At 43.5% G+C, this 20,451-nt stretch overlaps 2 protein-coding genes across 6 annotated transcripts in view; both read right to left on the reverse strand.

The window, feature by feature from the left end:
* TM9SF3 (transmembrane 9 superfamily member 3) overlaps positions 1-13,411 on the reverse strand; it is a 43,810-nt gene extending 30,399 nt beyond the window's left edge. Inside the window, exons 1-2 of the mRNA XM_038180928.2 lie at positions 13,183-13,411; positions 5,008-5,203 (exon numbers count right to left, since the gene is read on the reverse strand). Coding sequence (XP_038036856.2) covers positions 5,008-5,203; positions 13,183-13,308 — 322 coding nt within the window. The 5' untranslated portion in view covers positions 13,309-13,411. The remainder of the gene's footprint in view (positions 1-5,007; positions 5,204-13,182) is intronic.
* A 3,050-nt stretch (positions 13,412-16,461) lies between these two features.
* The window catches only part of PIK3AP1 (phosphoinositide-3-kinase adaptor protein 1), a 46,708-nt gene continuing 42,718 nt past the window's right edge, over positions 16,462-20,451 (reverse strand). For all 5 annotated transcript variants that reach the window (XM_027460804.3, XM_072040181.1, XM_072040184.1 and 2 more), the window contains 3 exons: positions 18,792-18,862; positions 18,149-18,264; positions 16,462-17,085 (listed from right to left, as the gene is read on the reverse strand). In XM_027460804.3, the coding sequence (XP_027316605.1) occupies positions 17,031-17,085; positions 18,149-18,264; positions 18,792-18,862 (242 nt within the window). In that variant the 3' untranslated portion in view covers positions 16,462-17,030. The remainder of the gene's footprint in view (positions 17,086-18,148; positions 18,265-18,791; positions 18,863-20,451) is intronic.

Raw genomic sequence — 20,451 nt, forward strand, 5'->3', positions numbered from 1 at the left:
ATGCCTTCAAGATCCATACAGGTACATTCAGGAGAGGAAAGCCACTAAAGCTGGCACTACAGTGGGAAAAGACTTCGAAATCCAGGCCTCAATTTGCATTTATACCACTGTTGAGGTGCATCCTATCCTTTTTGGATGACATTAACAAAAATAAATAAATAAATAAAAATACACACAACCAAGCCTGTCTTTGGCATTTTTTCACTTTAACAGGTTTTTGAGTCACCTTGACATTAGTCAAAGAACAACAAGAAAAGATAATGCCTACTTTCTGGATTTGTTGCTAAGCAGGGATTAATTTTTTCCATAATACTTGGCATTTTATTTTCCCTCTCTAGCAGTTTCATGCTATAATCAAGTAACACACAGCCCCTTTCTAATGTTAGATTTTATAGGATTCTTCAACACAGAGAGGTTCAACACACACATTAAAATAGGGTGAAGTTACTTCAAAAAGATCAACTGGTAGAGCCTGTTAAATGAAGCACTGCAGAGCGTCAGAGCCTGATCTGGGGGAAGCCATAGGGCCAGGTTATTTTTAAGCAGCTCTCTCTCCTGCCTGTACATTCACCAAAAAGCCACACAAACAGCTGAACCAGCACACAGGAAGGGGAGCAAGTGCTACTACTAAAATAAAATCACATGAACTACACACATATATACTCTGTTGAGAGACTTTTCTGATTTTAGCCTGAATACAGCAGCCTTTGTTTGCAGTTATTAACTAAAACAAATCTGGCATTAGATTACAAGACAATGCCAAGTTCTGCTGTGGGCTTTTAGACCCTAGGATTTTGCTTTTTTGCTAACTGAAATGAGCCATTCTGCATCTAATCCTGGGGGATGTAAATACTGGGTTTTGCTGCTGAAAAAAAAAAAGACTTTGAAATATCATTTGAAGGGAAATGATGGCACTGATGTCCGACCTAGGCTGCAGATAGCAGCATGTCACCAAAAAGCTGCCTTCCTCCATTTTCATGGATTTTTGCTTCCAGCATCTGGAACACCAAGAAGCCCTCACAGCAATAAAACAATCAACCATGTTACAAGTTAATCCAGTGCACACACATGAAAAGCCAGTAGAATTATTCCAAACAACCTCATTTAATTCTTGCAAAACACATGCATGATTTTAACAGCAGACATTTCACTCTCAGCCACACTATGCAGTCCAGTTCCTCCCACCTCCCCTAAAACTCCTCCAGGAAGCCAGGCAAAGGGAGCGAAGAGAACCGCGCCAGCCAGCAGGAGCGCTGAGCTGTGATTCACAGAGCTGCAGAATCACTTCACTTGGAAAAGACCTCCATGATCATCAAGTCCAACTGCTCACCTAGCACTGCAAAGACTACCACCAAACCACGTCCCTAAGCACCACAGCCACACCTTTTCAATACCTCCAGGGACAGTGACTGAACTATTTCCCTAGGCAGACTGCCCCAATGCCTCACAACCCTTTCAGTGAAGACATTTTTTCCTAATATCCAACCTAAGCCTCCCCTGGCACAACTTAAGGGCGTTTCTTCTTATCCTATCACTTGTTGCCTGGGAGAAACCTTTTTTATTTTTAATTACAGGACAGGATTAGACAGCTACACTTAAGCCCACTGGGTGAAATGATTAAATAAAAGTAGCTTAGAAGGGCATTCAGTGGCTGTGGAAGCAACTTTATCAGACCTTGAGTTTTGCCTTTGTTAGATACTTTTTAATCCAAGTTATGGTTGTAAAAGGAATGTGAAGTTTGAGACTGATATCGTATAGTGCCTACCTCATGGATGCCAAAGAGGTAACATTTGCAGGTTCACTAATGTCAGTAGTACAATAACAAAGTTTTACATGACAATGAAAGCAAAATATATTAAGAAAAGGAGGTACACTTACACCAGATCTCAAATTTCCATAAATCTGATCTAATTAGGATTCACTCAGATGCATAAACTAGACATATAAACCATATAAAGCCCTCTACCTGCCCATCTCCTAGTACACTGAACATCACCCTGAAGACCTGTCACATTCTCTAGAGGTGACACAGAAGAGAAGTTTTGGGAAAGAAGTTCTTACTCAGAAGTACAGTAACTTAATAACATTTCTAAATAAGTGCAAAATTTCGGTATGTTAAAAAAATCCTTTCCCCTTTAAATTCATCTTCTCTAATTGGTAATGTACTAATGGCAATGTCAAACAATAATTTTCTAATTGAAGCTGATATGAAGGCAATGTTCAATATGTTTAATAATTCACTAGGTCTCAGGTGTAACGTGTAGAAGATGTCAATTGAAATGCTTGAATAAAGAACTTGACATATTACATAGAAAACATCATTACTCTAGATTTAGCTTGACAAGAGAATTAAGCTAACTAAAACCCTAAAGGTTTATTACAAGGTAAGCGTATGTTGTTAATTTACTTTCTTCACAAAAATATTTATACAGATTTGAGACCTACAATAAAACCCCAACACTGTCCATATTTGTAACCAAAGGGAAATCCAGCTATCCTGTATAGCCACAGGTGTCCTTTCAGATGACATCTGAAAATCAACAAGAAACACTACTTCATGGATTCCTGGTTACCCTGTAGATCTGTCCCACCAGTCACCACTGTGAGCATCCAAGTGCAAACCTCCCTTTCTGGCAGGATACATTCCTGCAGAGCCTTGATTTTGCAGCTTCTTATTCTGTTCCAGAAACACTGACAAGCTCCACTGATTCGACTGACAGTTTTATTTATCCAGTCTGTAGTACTTCAGTTACTGACAGCTGCATCCTAAATAATCCTTTGAATGTGATGAACAAGATGCAGTTTCACATTTACCTGTTACTGCAGTCAAGTCAAACTCTGATGACAAGAAAGGAACTCATTTTTATTTGTTTTTAAATTAAAGTTCAGTCACCTTAGTTCAACTTATTTTTGTGTAAGAAAACAGGTGTTATGTACCTTTCTTCCAACTGTTAAATGAAAGTTACTGAAGCAAGCATCTTAATTTCTTAATTATTGAAGTCTTTTACAGAAGTATTTGAGAATTATTCACAGAAGAATGGATTTGCCTAATGCTTTGCTTCTGCATATTTCTCTCAGAAGTGGCAGAAAACATTCTGGAAAGATAAACTACATAAAATTTCATGCTATAAGGTGGTTAGAAGAGGAGGCAAAAGATGAACTGAAAATTTCATCTGTTTTATCTGTTCTCAGGAAGAACAAGAAGATTGTGCTTCACAAGCCTAACCCAGCCTCACTGCTGCACATACTTGCGATACAGCAGAGGCTTGAGCTTTTTTGCACCTCTGGAGAAGAAACTTCTCCAAGCATTTCAGCCAGCTCCTGACATTGAATCAGTCCTTCCCTCAATATCGTCTCAGCACTTCCACTATAAAAACAGACTACTAATTACTACTTCCAGGTCCATAAGGAAAGAGGCAGGCCCAGTACAGACGTGCCAAGCATTGAGAAGCAGCCCAATCTGCTGCAGTAGTCCCAGGCTTGCACTGGCAAAAAGTTGATAATGACAGGGGAATAAATTAGTCGTGGCTAATGATCAGAAAATAAATCGGGGGAAAAAATGGTGAAATAAACCTTACTTTGTTTTAGGAATAGGATGGAGAAAGTGCCACCACTCTTAACAGTATTTATGTCTTTTCAGTCTGGTGCTGCATCCAGGGAGTACACTTGTCCCTGAAATAACACAATCTCTTCACAGAGATGTAGCAATTAGAGGCAGCAAAAAATTAGACATAACCAGCTGTAAAAATAAATATTTATCGTATTCTGTCAACAGAAGCTTTGCTTAATTTTCACAGCCATGTTGAACTGCTGCCAGTTGCCCTCTGTTCTTTCCAATTTGTTTCTGAACATATTCTATGAGCTCTGACATGAAAGCTATTTCCCTCATACTGATTAAAGTTTTCAGCAGGCTACAAATCTTGCAGATCAGCAACAGGAATATTTTCTACTGTTTGTGCAGGCACAGTTCAATTCTTGAAGGAAAGATTCAACTCTGAATTCCTTTAATACAGAGATGCAATCACTTATATCTTAAAACTTTTTGAAGTGTTCGTGATTTTAACCAACTTTTTCTTTTTTACTTCATTTATCCACCTTACAACACAAGTATAATCAAGTCTCTTATTTTGGAGATGCCAAGTTTTGGATAAAACTTTTGCAGCCTACAGAAATTAAGTCCCATGCAGAGACCGAGCAAATGGTCAGACTTGAGACATTATGCTTACATTCTCCATCCAGTTAAGCATTGTTGATGCAATGAAGCATAGCCTTCAAGGTTTAAAACAAAAAGTATCTAAGATGCATGCACAGACTCCCAAATTGGATTAAATATATAAATGTTACATTCAATATACACAAAATGAATCTATTGTTACTTATATTGGTACTTATAGCACTGCCAGTTACAGTATTTGGAAAGACTTTGGGTACCAAAGAACACAGACCAGAGAAATTCTGCAGTAGAAGTCTCATTCAATAACACCAAGAAATAGATCTGCAAGAAATTGGAGCCAACGTGATAGCACAGAAGTATTTGCCAAAGGTATTTAAAACAAGGCAGTAAACAGACAGACGTAATAATTAACTTATTAGAGAAGAACTTTGAGTTCTTGAGTACTTGCTCCTCCTTTCCAATTGCTGAGGGTTTAGAAGTATTCAACGTGACAGAAAAAAATTGTGTTGTCAGAACTGATAATTGCAGAATATTAATTCCAGTAAATATACTTTTAATCACTCATATGCAGAAAGCTTAGTTTAACTCTATAAAACATAATCAGTTATTTCAGAAGCATGCATCTGCTGCAAGCACCTTCCTTAAGGGGAGTTGTAAACTTTGTAAATTGAAAAGCAAACAGGAGCAGGCAGCCTTGCAGGGCATTAGAAGCAACGATGAGAAAGCCACTCAGTTGCTGGCGACAGCAGACTTCCAGTTCTTCTAACTCAAAAATCAAGTTTTACGGGTTCATTTTTTTTTAAAAGCAACTAAATGCGTTTTCAATTGCTCACCTTTAAATTTGATGTCAAGACCACTAAATTCCAATTCAACTCCTTGAAGTGCTTCTCCTAATGTTTCATGGTAATGGCTGATGCTTTTTTTTGATCCCACACAGAAAGGGAGAGAGAAGTACTTGTATGTTTCTTGGCGATTGTGGTAGGGTCCAACTGTATTCATCCATAGAACAACTTCCTCTTTATCTTGATACTGAAAAATAAAGTTATTGAGTTAGATGAGAAGCCCAGCAGCAATAAAGATATTCTAAAATCTCATTCGTGTAACTATCAAAGCAGGACACTCGATCACAAGCAATGGTTTCATTTAAAGACAGCCTGGTGATTTTTTTTTGGGGGGGGGGGGGGGGGGGGAGGGGGTGACAGAAGTGATAGAACAAGATTTTCAGCCGGCTTTCCTCTAAAATATTTAGCTGAGAGACTACCCCTAAAGTATCAGAAGAGGGGAATTCATAACACAAATTTGAAAGAGAAGCAGAAGATGCAGTGAGACGAAGTGGAGAAAAGCAGAAGCCTCAAACATAAATAAACTTTTTATAAGTTTTGGGGCAACATTCATCAGTCAAATGCAAAACTCTATGCATTTCCACTGAGACACAGGAAGTATCAAATGATTTGTTAAACAAAATATTAGCAAGCAAATCAGGCAATCTACCCACTGTGACAAGTATACTTTATTTTCCTAAAATGCAACTCCTTTTCATTTCTGTGCTGGCAGGAATTACATTCAAAACTCCCAGAAGCACGCAACGCCTTACAGGAAGCTCTAAAACTCAACTGTGGCATACCTACAGTAGCCAAGAAACAAAACGGTCAGACAGAGGGACTGTATCTTGATACATTTCCAGCATGCTCACAGTGAAAAACCAGACCAGCCAGGCATCTGGTGGTTGCCATGAAATTCTTTGTGGGAACAACCACCCTTAACTTTCCACAGCTTCTGTCAGCCAGTAAAACATTCCTTGGCTAGGAGCCAGTTTGTTTTTTTTTTTTTTCCAATGTAAGACCTTGAAAACAGTCCTTAAATCCATTCCTCTATCAATATTCCAATACTGCCTGAATCCAAGAGAACGAAGTGATTTGCAATCACTACTTGCACTACATCTGACTGCATGTGAACGAGGTGCCAGGTTTGCCAAATATTACAAAGCCTCAGCCAACACAACTCCTTCACCTACTGTAAGTTCAACAGATGAGGAGGCAGTGACCTAACTGCTCAGGCAGAAAGGAAATACTTGTAGCTGTACACACCTCCAAACACGCTCACCATACAGATCCCGATTATTTTTAAGTACAGAAGAATAAAGTACTATTTTAAGACCAATTTACAAATGCCAAACACACTGGAGAAGAAAAGAAAGTCAACTGTTAACTAGCCTTAACTATTTCACAAATCGCAATTGAAACACTCAAGGCAGCTCTCCATTTCGCCCTAACAAATGAGTGAAGGTTCTTCACCTCCACTTATTCTGAATAACCACTGTCATACCAACAGGTTAACCCAGAAATAATTAGCTGCTCTTGGGATGCAATAAGTTCTTCAGATGAAGTGTTTAAAAGCTGCAGTCAAAGATTTATACAAGCATATTTTGTGAAATAATTTTATTCTTTTAAACAGATGTCTCCTCAATTACAAGCCTCATCTTTCTTCACAAAGATGCACTGTCTCATGTGAGTGATCACGAAGAAATTTTCAAGACCTTCCTAATTTCATTCTGAGCAGCAGCCGAGGTAAAGCACTCATCAAACCCAGCCGTGAAAGGCACGCACATGCTGCGGAGCAATTCTGAAGGGTAAAGAACATCAGTAAGGGAGAACAGAAAAAGTAAAGAGCACAGCAAGAGAGAGTAGACATTCCTCCTCTTTGCCAGCAACCAGAAGGGTTATACTAGTGCAGCTCATTTGTCCAACTTCCAGCAGAGGCTGGGAGACAAGGAAAAAAGGAAATTTAGTTCCAGCCCCCTCAGCAGCAGATAGTGGAATTGGCACCACGGTACTGCCATTAGCTCTTGCCAGTGCAGCAAGGGACAAGTTGGTCCATACCTCTACCTCTTTCCTGTTGTTCTGCTTAGACATCTTTTGCTTCTCCCTCTGGCAGCTGCAGAACATATTTACAGCCCTTTCTCAAAATAGTCCTAGCTTGTCAAGCCCCCAGTCTAGCATTATTCCTTGTAATGCAACAGCTTATGTCCAAAGTGAGCTATGTCTCTGCACATCCCTCAGTAAGGGAATGTGACAGCATTCGTAGCTCAGTGAGTTCATCTGTGACAGCGCCTGGAAGAAGACGACGCTGACCGCTGTTTTACTCAGCTGCTTGCTTCTGGGTTGCTTCAGAGTGAGTTGGGAACCCTCCATCCCAGCACAGCTCAAGAGGAAGTTGTGCAGGACAGCTACACCAAAGAACAAGACACGTCAGCCTTCCCAGGCTGTACCTCACTGACATCAGCTACAGCAATTCACAGTCCCTCGGATGCCCCCACTGCCCTTCCAAACCAAAAGGGTTCCAGTAAGAAAGACAAGCCTAAGTGACTTCAGTCTGAATTTCGGGGGTGGCGGCTAGTAGAAAAATCAAATGGATTTTCTGTTCTCTGTATTTGCTGGATTATGCTCAATTATAAGGATGAGCTTTCAGGTTTAAATGCGCCTTCCTGTTAGCCATCTGTGACCTCATTTAAACAAAATATGCAAAGGACAGCTAGCAGTGTCTAGTACGGCACGTCTTCCACCCCGGCAGCTGAAGTGCCCAGTTATAGGCAGTGAGCTTCCCTCTAAAGAAAAACATAGAAGTGATCGGAGACACATGAAAGGAAACATCTCTGCCATTTCAAGGAAGTCCACACCTTGGGCAGCCACAACATCGCACCTTCAAATGTCTAATGAAGCCTATCTTCGTCCTGCAGCCCAAAGAACAGAGATAATAATGGCAGACCGCTGAATTATCTTCTGGAGCTCGGTTGCTTTCCCACATCAGAAATTTGTCCATCCATTTTTCTCTGCAATGTGTATTGCCAACCTTCCTGAACCAAGTTCTTCTTTTACTTCATGGTTTCCTGTTGTATAAAACACATCTTCCCTTGGCTGCAGAAGCCCTGGCAGTCAAGGGACAGGCAGTCACAAAGTCCCAGTGAAGCCTATTATCACTTTCTCACTCTTTAAATAGCAGAAGATGCAAGAGGATGTATCCGTGGCTAGTTCTACAAACCCTTTTTTTTTTTTTTTTTTTTTTTTAAGTGGTAATGTTATTTGCTGGCAGGAAACAGGCCTGCCAGAGTTCAAGGGTTTTTTTTTTTTTTGCATTTTACCTTTACAATGTCAAAGTGCCTACAAGAAGTAATAGCGGCAAAGCACTTACAGGGAAGCAAGTCTTATTTGGACGATAGAATCTTCTAGTACTGTTCTGTCACCGCTATACGACGACTCCTCGGGTTGGAGAAGCACCATCTTTCATCTTGGCAGAAAATACATACTGAAATAACTGTTCTCGTTTCACCAGAAACCTGCCAGCCAGACACACTAGACAAAATGATCAAACAGAACCCTGAAATTTTCCTTTTTCTGTTCCGATATTGGCCAATGAACAACTGTTTGGCTGTTCCCTCTGAGCTTTGAGCACAGGAGAGCAAATCAAAATCCTATAACCTTCTGTTAACCCTAACAGACAAGTCAGCAATAGTGCATAGTCCATACCAGTAAGATAGGATGAAGAGTCTAATGATATTTTCTTAACAATTGTTATACAGCAACATAAAACCTGCGTAACCAACTGCAAGTGTGATAGATGCCTTCTCTTCTGTTACACAACCAGCGAGGAAATACTGCAATTCACTGAGATTCCTCCAAGCCCCAGAAGACAAGCAAGCAGTATCAGGAACTCCCTATCAATACAGGCACAGAACGAACAAAAGAGGAAGTCTTTTTCTCGCACAATGTGCGAGAACACCCACGTCAAGTGTCCAACAAGTTAAATTCACCAAAACTAGGCGTCTTCTTAGGAGACTTAAATGGAAACTTCTTGCCCCCGTTACAAATACAGCAAGTGCTTTTAAGTCACTGCTTGATCCGTCATTGCTACAGGTCCTTTAAAAGAGAAATAAACATTCTGACAGCCAGGTGGTGGAGGACCAACCTGCGCCTCAAGCATAACCGTGTACCAGCTACAACCACCACCACAGCTGCGGACCCATCTTCCAGGGCAGCATGGGATGGTCCTGCCTGCGCAGAGATCTTGTACATGTGCAGGCCACAACTGCCCCGAGCCCATCCCACCTGCACCAAGGCAGCACGCTGACATTCCAGTCCCCTGCTGAATATTCAACAGGCGTGAAGCCGGCACACTCTGCACTCAAGCACCGACTCCCATTAATTGAGAGCACAACTACTGAACGCTCAGGTCTGCGTGCCACCTCGAAGCTTACTGCAAAGACAACTTCCATGCACCTGTATGGTTTTACAGCCATTCAAACATGGCAATGCTGAGACCACCTTCAGCACAGGACACATTTCTTTCTCGTTACCCAGCAGGGCACTCGCGATCTGGAACACAATTTCTTGTTCTCTTTGCACAACTGTAGAAATTAGCAGAGAAGCCCTAGAAATAAACAATTTACCCCATAAAACAATTAAGTCAGTAAATGAAAGGCTGCATAAAACAGTATAAGACTAGTAGGTTATCGATCTTTTTAAAGCATTAGAAACACTTTACAAAAACTGCTGGAGGCACAAAGAGGATTACAATTACCAAAACTTATGTGATGATTCAGCAGAATGATTCCAAAGCAAGACTGTTCCCTTCAGATACACTGCAATTTTACTCCTTTTCTCAGGTTAAAGTTTGGAGTGAGGTTTCCCAGAAAGCAGTGCCTGAAATACTAGCACTTATTTCAGGGAAAAAAGGACCAACATTATCTGCTACTGGCAGAGCAAACCTGCAGAGCAAAAAGCAGGGCAGGAAATAATAGAGGCAGCAAGTAAGACTCAATCAGCGACTAATATCCTGGGCTTCTAGCACCCAGTACCTTGGATATTCTGTCAGGCATTGTCATAATGTGCAACTGCAGCTCGTATCCACAGTCAATTAAGCTGTGGATTTCAGCCTTGTGCTCTCCTTCAGATGGAACAAGTTATTTCTAGCAACATCTTCATGTTTCCTTCTGACTTTTAGGGCTCACCAAAGCGTGGCTACAATGGTACAGCAGCACAGCCCGAGCTCCTGTACAAGCAGTCCTTTCACTGCTACCTTTCCTAGACACATGGGGCTGCTCGGGCACACCTCGTCCTGCCTCTGTGACACTCCTTCCACCTCTTCAAAATGGAACCGCAAGAGCTTCAAAAAGGAACCAGGCTGCTCTGCCTGTCTACATGCAGCTTTGTTTGCAAAGACGTACTTTACCTGCATGGAAGTGTTTCCTACAGCATTTCTCCAACAGACAGTTTACAGACACTGTACAAATTTTGTAACTTTGTGTGTTAATTTTAAAGAAGATTTACAGTCTCAGGGCTTTAATGTAACTCTATCAGGTTGAAAGTTCAAGAAAAATACTGTTCTCAGTCATTACAAATTAAGCCTGTGCTGAATATCAAAAGGCTATCTTGTATTTATTTTTCACTATTTGTCATTTATTTCCATGCCTACAAAGCATTAATAACTAAATTGCAGCAATATTGACATGCTACCTACTCCCTAGACCATTCCAGCAAAACAAAAGCCTTCAGGTATTGCAGAGTGTTCTTATAGTTTATCATCAACTCCACCACGTCTGGTAACAGAAGCCATGAAAGCAAGGAGCACGCAGAAGCCAACAATCCTAAACCAACAACCCTGCCCCGGCAGGATCAGATGGCAGTGTGATAAGGCCACGACAGCTCATCGCTACTCTCGCTTCCACAAGCGCACAGCCAAGAGTCAACAAATGGAACAATTATCAGGATACAGGCAAAAAGCAGTTCTCCTCAATGTCTTCAAAAATGACTTGGATGTAGGCCTAGAAGGTGTTCTGAGTATGTTTGCAGATGACACTAAACTGGGAGGAGCTGTTGACTCCCCTGAGGACAAAGAGGCCTTGCAGAGAAATCCTGACAGACCAAAGGGCTGGGATATCACCGACTGTATGAAGCTCAACAAAAGCAAGCGCTGGATTCTGCACCTGGGACGAGACAACCCTGGCTGTATGTAGAGACTGGGGGATGAGAGGCTGGAGAGCAGCCCCACAGAGAGGGATCTGGCGGTTCTCATCAACAGCAAGCTGAACAGGAGTCACCACTGTGCCCTGGCAACCAGAAGGGCCAGCTGTACGTGGGGTGCTGAGCTCTGCTCTCTGGGGACAGCGACAGGACCCGAGGGAATGGCATGGAGCTGGGACAGGGGAGGGTCAGGCTGGGGGTTAGGGAAAGGTTCTACACACAGAGGTGGTCAGGCACTGGGACAGCCTCCTCAAGGAAGTGGTTATGGCACGGAGCCAAGCAGTGTTTGGACAACACTCTTGGATAGTTTGTTTTTGGGGTGGTGCTATGTGGAGCCAGGAGTTGGACTCTGTGATCCTTGCGGGTCCCTCCCAACTCAGGATATTCCGTGATATTCTCTGACGTGACACACTCCAAAGCGCAAATACAAGTTGAAGAATCAGCAGGCAAGTTTTCAGCTTCTGATAAATTGTTCTGTGATGGTCTGAAGTTATGCTGATATCTTTTGATAACAAAGATTTTAAAAGCTGTGTCAAACCTCGATTTCCTCTTTACTTACTATGGATTTTAAGCAGCCATATCTTTATCATATAATTGTATTTACACTACTCTTTCTCTAAAGAAATGTGTACATTGCTTTTAAAGACATATATATAAAAATAAAGCATGCTTTTTCATAGTTTTAGTTATTGATCCAGTATGGCTGTGCGCACCCAATAACTGCAGAAACACCACCACTACTTATTTTTAAGTAGTAGCAGGACGCTAAGTCCTAGAGCTTAACGTGGAGTCCTCTATTGCACAACCACCTTTTAGAATATTTACTTCTGCAGCCCTACAGTTATAAAATAAAGGATGCAGATAAAACATTAATAGCCAATTGGAGTATCATATACAGAAACACATTATAGCTGATAAATTATTATAGGAGCAGTAAAGGAACTAAAAATTAACCTGCTAACACAGAGCATCGAGCACTTAAGGTAGTACTTCCAATTAAGCACGCTGCAGATAGGTAAAACACTGCACATCTGCAGGGGAAATTAAAAACTGGGGCAAGATACAACGACACCTCTTGACCCCCACACAGCCAGGTGCTCGGGAGCCGCACATGGAAAGATTAACAGGGAATCAGCAACCTGTAACGCTGCACACCGCGGGCATGTGGACTGGATCCTTAAGTCAGTGTGCTGATTCAGACTTAGTAACTTTCACTACTATTTCCCCTCCACTTCCCAAAGAGCAAGCAGAGCCTCCAAAACATAACCAAGCACTTCGATTACACAAAGATACCTCTTCCAAGCACAGTCAGTTTCAAACCTGAAAATCCACGGACGTGCAGTATCCAAAGAACGCTTCCTCTGGTTTCAATATCTAGAAATGCGTGTGCTAACAGAACACCTCTTTGTGCTTCATTTACACAATTAATGCTTCCACACCAATCTCCGCAGAGTATTAAAGTTTCATAGCGACTGCCCGACCACAGCCTTCCAAAAAAAGCTAACCGTCCTCTTCCACCAGCTATTTCTGACCCCTCATGTGACGTTACTAAACTGGACATCACGCGAACAAGAACGCTAACCCGAGACAGAGCTACGATCTTAGGGATTTCAGTAATTTAGATGAAAAAATGACTGATTTTAGGAAGGAATCTGTAAGCTCCATTCTGAGCCGTTTAGGTGGTTACTCAGAAGAGCTAAGGCTGCTAAAAGAAACCACTTTAGAAGAGACATCTGGAAGGAGAGACCGATGGATGTAACGCTGGGTGGGTGCAGCGCTCGGCTCCCTGTGCCAAACGAGCCGAGCAGCGCCCTGCTGGGAGCCCCCCCGCGAGCCCTGCCCCCGGGCCCCTCAGACACCGCCGTTCCCTCACACAGCCCCGAGCGCCCCTCAGGCGGCGGCAGGGCCCGGCCCGGCCCGGCCCGGCCTGGCCCGGCCCGGGGAGGCCGCGCGGCCCCTGCCCGGCCCTGCCCCCCCCCCGCCGCCCCTCACCGTGTGCTCGTGCTCGTCGGCGCGTACGCGCGGCGGGCAGAGCAGCAGGAGCGCGGCGGCCGCGCGCAGCAGCAGCAGCAGCAGCGGGAGCGGGCGCGGGAGCGGGCGCGGCCCGGCCGCCGCCATCTCGGGCCTCGGCGTCCCCGCCAGGAAGCAAGGCCCCGCCGCCCGGCCGGCCCCAGCGCCCCGCCGCCAACGCCACTTCCGCTCCGCCCGGCCACGTCATCCGCGCCGCGGGGCGGAAGGAGCGCGGCGGGGCGGGGCGGGGCGGGGCGGGGCGGCCCCGTCATGGCGGCTCCTGCGCCTCAGCGGGGCTCGCGGGGCGCCGACCCCACGGCAGTGACCCTGTCATCCCTGCACAGCCTGTGTCAGCAGTATGAACTCACGTGCACACCTGCAGTCCCCTATTTCACTAGCAGCAAGGTCCCCTTAGAAGAAATATTCCTCACACCCCACTGAAAACCCCTGCTTGCATTAAAAAATAAATAAATAGGAGAACCCAGGCTGCCTGGCTTACACCATGTGCTTCCCTACAGTCACTGCATCTCGGCCCAAAACCGAGTGGAGCACCCCTGGGAGGCAGAGGGGCTTCGGCGTCTCCGTAAATTTGGCACTTAAACCGAATTTACGGTTTCGGCGTCTCTGTAAATTCGGCACTCTCGGTCACCAGCGGGGCCAGCCAGAGCCAGCTGCTGCAGGACACACCGTGAACAGCAAACACTCGGCCCCGGCCAGCCAGCTGCCGCCTGAGCTCCGGCACTGCTCAGTGCCCAGACAGGTGGCAAGGCTGTTTACTCTTTACCAGCAATTTTATTATCTGCTCGGTCCTTGAGCTCCGATCCTAGGTGAAACAGTTTTGTTTCCTCTCCCCAAGCATGTTCATGCATAGTCACAGGCAGTTTTCTTCTCTGGTCTCTTCTGAGCTTTCATTTCAGTGCATTGCTCGCCCTAGGTGGTGGCGATACACGCTACACACTCCTCCAGCACAACTAGAGTCTACAGCTACAGGGACTCTACACACCGAGCTGTAAGAGGGGAAAGCAATTAAATAAAATGAAAACAACTAGGAACGGGGATTTGGGCAGCTCAGAAGGTGCATCTTTGCTGATCTGCAAAAGCCATGCCTACACCCCAACCACCTACGTGCATTTTAGAGTGAAGTTGTTTTATTGCTGTTCCTTTTCTCCTTGACAGGGTGACAGTTCTGCTGTGACTTCCGGGCAGCAATTTGCCCAACTAATCCAGGAAGATTTACAGCTAGACAGTGAGAAAGGAATGCCCGAGACTACAGCTTCATCTTGGATCTTTCCCCTTTCACAGTGCAAAAGGGATGTGAACAGAGCACTGTTTCTGTTTTAAGACTTCTCGGTCTCGCTGATCCCAGCTCACCTCCCCTCCAAACCAGAGCCTTGCTAGCATTTGGTTTTGTATTATAGCTCAGTTCAGACTGAGAAAGGATCTAAGTTGCAACAGGGAGAGTGACCAAAAGGCTACACTTTATACATATTTCAGCTATTTGGATGTAAACTGTCTTGCTGCAGGCAGTACTAGCACTACAAATCTAGTCTACGGCCAAGTTAACAGGATTATGCAAAGGCAAATGCTCAGATACAGTTCAGATAAATCCTTCTCAGAGAAGACATTCAGCTATTGCATACAGGGGGTGCAGAATTAAAAGTCATGCAGGGGAAAACAGCCCTGGGCTGCTTCAGTCCAACAGCTCTGAAAGGAAATCTTCTGTATGACACCCGCATTTTGCTCTTCACCTGCTGCCTTATTCAAGCTTTCCCCTTATGCTACGTTTCTGCCTTAAGTTGAGCCTGGCAAACGTGGAAGCAAAGTCCTGCCAAATTGCAGTTCCAATCTCTGGGGCACAGCTGCAGCCAGACCTAAAAAGATGGGGAACCTTTGAACAAAACCAGGGAGCTTTGTGCAAACCAAGTACACGTGACAGCTGAAGAGAATCGAACTGTTAACCTTCATCCTTTATTTCTTATATCCCTGCTTCTTTCACTTATCCATGGTACCATCTTCTTTATTTCAGCACCAAAACCTCCTTCCCTGCTTCCAATTTGACTGAATAGTGCTAGGAATCATGTTGTTTCTAGAAAGGCAGAGGAAGGCAGCTCCCACCTCACCATCCGCCTGGCTACAGTGACCAAAGAGCAAACTGTCAGTAAGAGCTTGAACTGTCAGTGAAGAAGGCACTGAGGTCCTCTGGAAAAAAAAGAAAATGAAATCCTCTTCATCAACAGGCCTCCAGTAAGTACCCAGCATGCGTCCTCACAATAGGAGAGGCTATGTGAACTGTACTTGGAACACAGCCCGTGGCTTTCAACATGTGGATGACATCTAGCTTACGCCTATCCCCATGCGAGCTTCCACCTTCCCTCAGTGCTGCCTGAGTCACGGTTGGCCTCCGTCACTCCTGCAGCTCCCCGTGCTGGCTTCACCCCGCTGCAAGAGCACGGAGCTACAACTCTAGTGCCTGCTCTGCTACAGAGCAAGAGAAGCTTACGTGAGCAGATGGAAACTATGCATCTCTCAGGGGAAACAGCTTGAAAACCAACTCGGCAACACGTCTTAATACTCTACCCTGAATGTTGTCTTGCAGAATTCCCATCTATGTCACTCATGGACAACTGGAGACTCAGACGTGTCCCCCAAGGGTCAGGATATGCATAGAAGATTGCAAAGCCTTAGAAAAAGCCTACTTTAATGATCCCAGCCCCTTCGGATGAGGAATCAAAATTAATTTCTGCTTTATGTGCTTTCTGTGCTTGGCACACGGAGCCCAACCAGGAAACTCTCCTTAAGTGTCCAAGTCCTCCGGCAGAAAAGGCTGGACACAGCTGTTGCTGATTCACACTGCCAGAGCAAAGCAAGCAAAGCCCAGCCCCCAGACAGCATTCCTGCTTCCACAGGAGTATTTGTGAGGTGTGAACATCTATAACTGGAGAGCTGCTGTATTATTCCAGGACATGAAGTGAAAGGTCTTCATAATGCTACAATGAACATGTGCAGGAGATACAGAACAAAGCAGCGCTGCCTCTTCTTTCCCCCTAATTTGAGAGATCAGTCAGATGATTTCAAGGAACAATAACCCCCACCATGGTCTAAGTACAGCTGTTTTGACACAGCAAATCCCTTACCAGCTGCCTTGGGAATTTTCACGGCAAATGTGTCACATGCTGCACCTTGTTAATGTCCGTCCTCTTCAGGGAGGGACAGGGAAAGGCATTTTCAAGAGTGTATGAAAAACACATTCTTAAATAAAGATAACTTTTCATCCTCCTATGGTTTAATGAATACTGGAAGGAGATTCTAAATTTTCTGGAATTTCAATGTGTCTCCACACAAAATGTTACACCAAACAGCAATGCATTCATCTGTTCCTGCTGTAACGAGTGTTCTTCAAACACAGTCTTTAAAATGATTGTCTTTACTTTTTGAAGCATGTTTTCCAGTAAAGCCTTTGCACATTGTATCGAAGGCTTTGTTGACAATCCGTATCAGGATTTAGTTTCTAAAAGGACAACCTCTTTCTTGATCAAAAGGAAACTCCGTGTTGCTGCAGGGCTGCCAAGACACACAGCAGTGTTCTCTTTTCCAACCATGACTTTTCCTTGAAGTCTCAGAGCATGAAAATTCTTCTAAATAAAAAAGTTGTAGAAGGCCAAAAAGTCTCAATGAAAATCATGGGTAAAGTCACCAGAACTTTAGACAGGGAGAAAGGGAAGCAAACATTTGGCTCCCAATTATAAATAATTTAAGACAACCCCAAAAATATCTGTACAAATACACACATACAAACAGAAAAATCTCATATTCCACAGATGTTGAGAGATTCAGCGACCTCTTGGGGGCACAGGTGGAGGATAAAGGCCTTCAGAGCTTATAGGCCTATAAAAAGACAGAATACAAATGCATTAAAAAAGTAACAGAGAACAGGGTTCTGGAACAAACTGCATGCAGGAACATTGTACCTAATAATGCTGTACAAACAAGAGTCATACAAGAAGAAAAGCAGGCTATCAGTGACTCAGCAATACAACTGATGCCAAAGTGCTAGAGCCCTGTTCCTGACCAAGTTACTTCTGCTCCTACTTTGCAATAATTCTACCATTACTTGGAGGAGATGGTATAATGCTTGTTTGGAATAAAACTTCCATATTATAGTAGGTTTTTTTTCCCCCTGAAGACTAGTCAAAGAGCAATAGGAAAAGAGCAAAAGGTTCAAAATATATTTATATTTACTCAAACTAAATATAAATTGTAGCTGTATTCTTGAGAGAAGCCAAGGCAAAACACAGAACTTACAGTTTCCACACATCATTAATGACTTTTAACAGTAGAAGCATTGTATTAACATCTACTCTTAAATAAACTTGCAGTGGTCGGAATAAAGGAATGTTTGCAAGGTATTTAAATTTGTGGTGGCCTGACCAAATCAATGCAACACTCCAACCCCTTCCCCAACACTTATCAAACTAGTGAGGTTCTTTGAGGCCAATCACACAGTACGCTTTGGAGAGCTCTGAAATTTAGAAAAATAAAAAACCTCATAAGAATGGCAAAAGGGAATTCCCCCTGGACCACGTTTAGTATATTCTGAGAGGATTTTCTCAAGAGGGTCAGACGCCAACCGGTGGCACGTACAGGATGCTATTTGAGCTGGGTCAGACTCACTATGGACGCGCAGTGAGTCTCGGCAGTGCTGCCCACTACTGGGGGTGCGAGAACCACAGCAGTTGCATTGCAATAGGCAGGTTACCAACGGGAAATCATTTTCACCAGGTATTACAGACGAGAAGGAAGGACCTTAGTGTTCCTTAGCAGTGTTTGTTTCCACTTCATAGCCTGTCAGGCCTTGTTGAGGAGACATTTGCTTCCTGCCTTAATTTCTACCCAGTGCTTCCCTATTGATTCTCTGAAAGCTTCCGTTTGAGCTGCATTTTAGCTTTACCTGCTTGCACCTCGAGGAGGCACTCTAGGAGGCCTTTCAGGCAGCGGGAGGGGTAGCCTCTCTGCTTGGTGGGCAAGGGGGCTGCGGCTCCTACTTGCTTCTGAGACTTCATTGTCCTAAAAAGAAATAAATATTTTTTTTAAAAGTACATCAGGATCCAAGTGATTCTGAAACACACTTCTTTGTCCCTAAAGCACGCATTTTCCTCAGTGTCCAAGTTGGCACGTAGCTTCTGGACTGGACTAGCTCATATATGCAGATATGGGAACAGTGCAATGGAGAGTAAAGACACCTGTTATTAGTAACGTGTCTGTATGCTATATATTGTGAAATAAGATAAACGAGGCCTGGCTACAGCTTGTGAGTCACCTTTGGTAGCAGAATTTCTAAGTGGTTGACACTAACAGCGTAGAGTGCAGTTCAGACAGGTCTGAACTAGCGATACAGAAACAGCAGAAGAGGATGTTCAAAATAGGTTAGAAACCACCAGCAGAATTTGGTTTTTGTTAGCCTCAAAACAGAAGTGGCTACATTTAGACATTTCCACGAATGCACTGGCATTCCTGAGCTCTTTTTCTTCTGTATATAGACAAAACCATATTTTTAAGATCAGCAGATATATATAGCTGAGATGAAAGCTTACCTCACTGTCCCCTTCCATCCCGCTGCTGACGCTCAGTATGCTCCGAGTGCTGGAGCGGTTACTCGCGCTACCTAGTGTCAATAAGCAAGAGAAAAAAAGTTTATTAAATCCTGGTGATTTAACTGCAAATCACTAACTCAGCTCCTTGTAACCTCATGCATACCTCTTCCACACATTATTTATTGCTTGTTTAGATAAAATTGTCTCCATTCATATTATTTCACATATTCAGGATCCAAATAACTGCACTTCATACAACACAGCTTTGAATTCATTCTAGCAGATTTCTCCCCTGCCTAAATCCAGGCTTCTGGTAAATACTCAACCATAATCTAACTGAAAGGATTCAGTGCCGATATCAGGTTGCAAGTCAGATAAATATTTTCACAAGTGTTACACGCTCAACTCCTATATATTTAAATTATCAGTCCCCATGTCCCTTAACTTCATGGAGGTGGATGGCTAAGGGCACTGTCACACATGAATTTCTGCAATAACTGACTGCTTGAGAGGCTGTCTTTCCCAATCGCTGTTCACCACCTCCTCTCTAAGGATGTCTACTCACCACAGGAATATTGTTAGTCTATTTCAGAGCAAAGACTGACACATTTGATCAAACTACCTTCAGCAACTATTTATGCAAACCTATTTAACTTGCATAGACTCAGAGTAGGGAATATTTTTGCAGTCAGTCATGCTAACTCTGAAGGGGACAACAGCTCACAAATATATCTAACACTGCTATGGCTGGTTTCAGTCATAAATATGTAATGTCCTATAGGGTTTTACAATATTGAGACATTGATGTTCAGAAACCTACTCACTGAAATGAAGGCTAGAGAGGATTTCTCATAATACACAGTCCTTTCCCATCCTTGGTGAGGTAAATGTCATTATCAGCTGGTCCAAACAGCATTTAGTGCACTAAGTATCACGTTAGAATCTGTTTTTGCAATCATACCATGGAAGACAGCCAAGCTGCACACTGAACTCTGCAGGGTCTTTAACAATTCTCACACAACCACTTATATGCTAGGCTCAGCTGCCTCTGGCACCTACTTCAGATGTGTGCCAGCTATATCTTGACAAGAGCCACAAAGATGAGTAACCTCACTGAGAGTCAGTGTTCCTTTCAGAGGACCAAAATGATCTTAATGATTTCTGTGAAAATTGCTCAGTCTGAAGACACAGTGAGAATGCAAGGATTTAATTTGCACAGATTAAACCTAATAAAAAACAAATATAATAAAAATTTCCAGAGCATCCAAGAGACTCAAGAGTTCAGGTCCCAAAGCAACCAATGAAAAATGCAGTCCTTTATCTATAACAATTGAGGAAATGACAAGTAGCAACACGCAGGTTCCCAGCCTGCAATACGGCTACACCCTTCAGGCCAGAACAGCACACTGCCTGCTGGGAGTCACAGCAAGGGATCATACTTTTTCTCTACAAAAGCAGCTGCCATCTACTTTTAAGAGCTGGAGACGGGGGATACACTTTCCTTGGGAAGGCTCAAGGGAACCCTTTCGCCCAGCTTTCAGGTTTTCCTCCCATAGAAATGCAGACACAAGTGTGCCCAAACCCCTTGATGAAACTGGAGTTGCTTTTACAGCTTTAAGAACAGTTTCTTGCAGGGTTCAGGGTGGCAGTGTCAGCACTG

The sequence above is a fragment of the Anas platyrhynchos genome, chromosome 6, assembly GCF_047663525.1.
Source record: "Anas platyrhynchos isolate ZD024472 breed Pekin duck chromosome 6, IASCAAS_PekinDuck_T2T, whole genome shotgun sequence".
Taxonomy (NCBI): Eukaryota; Metazoa; Chordata; class Aves; order Anseriformes; family Anatidae; genus Anas; species Anas platyrhynchos.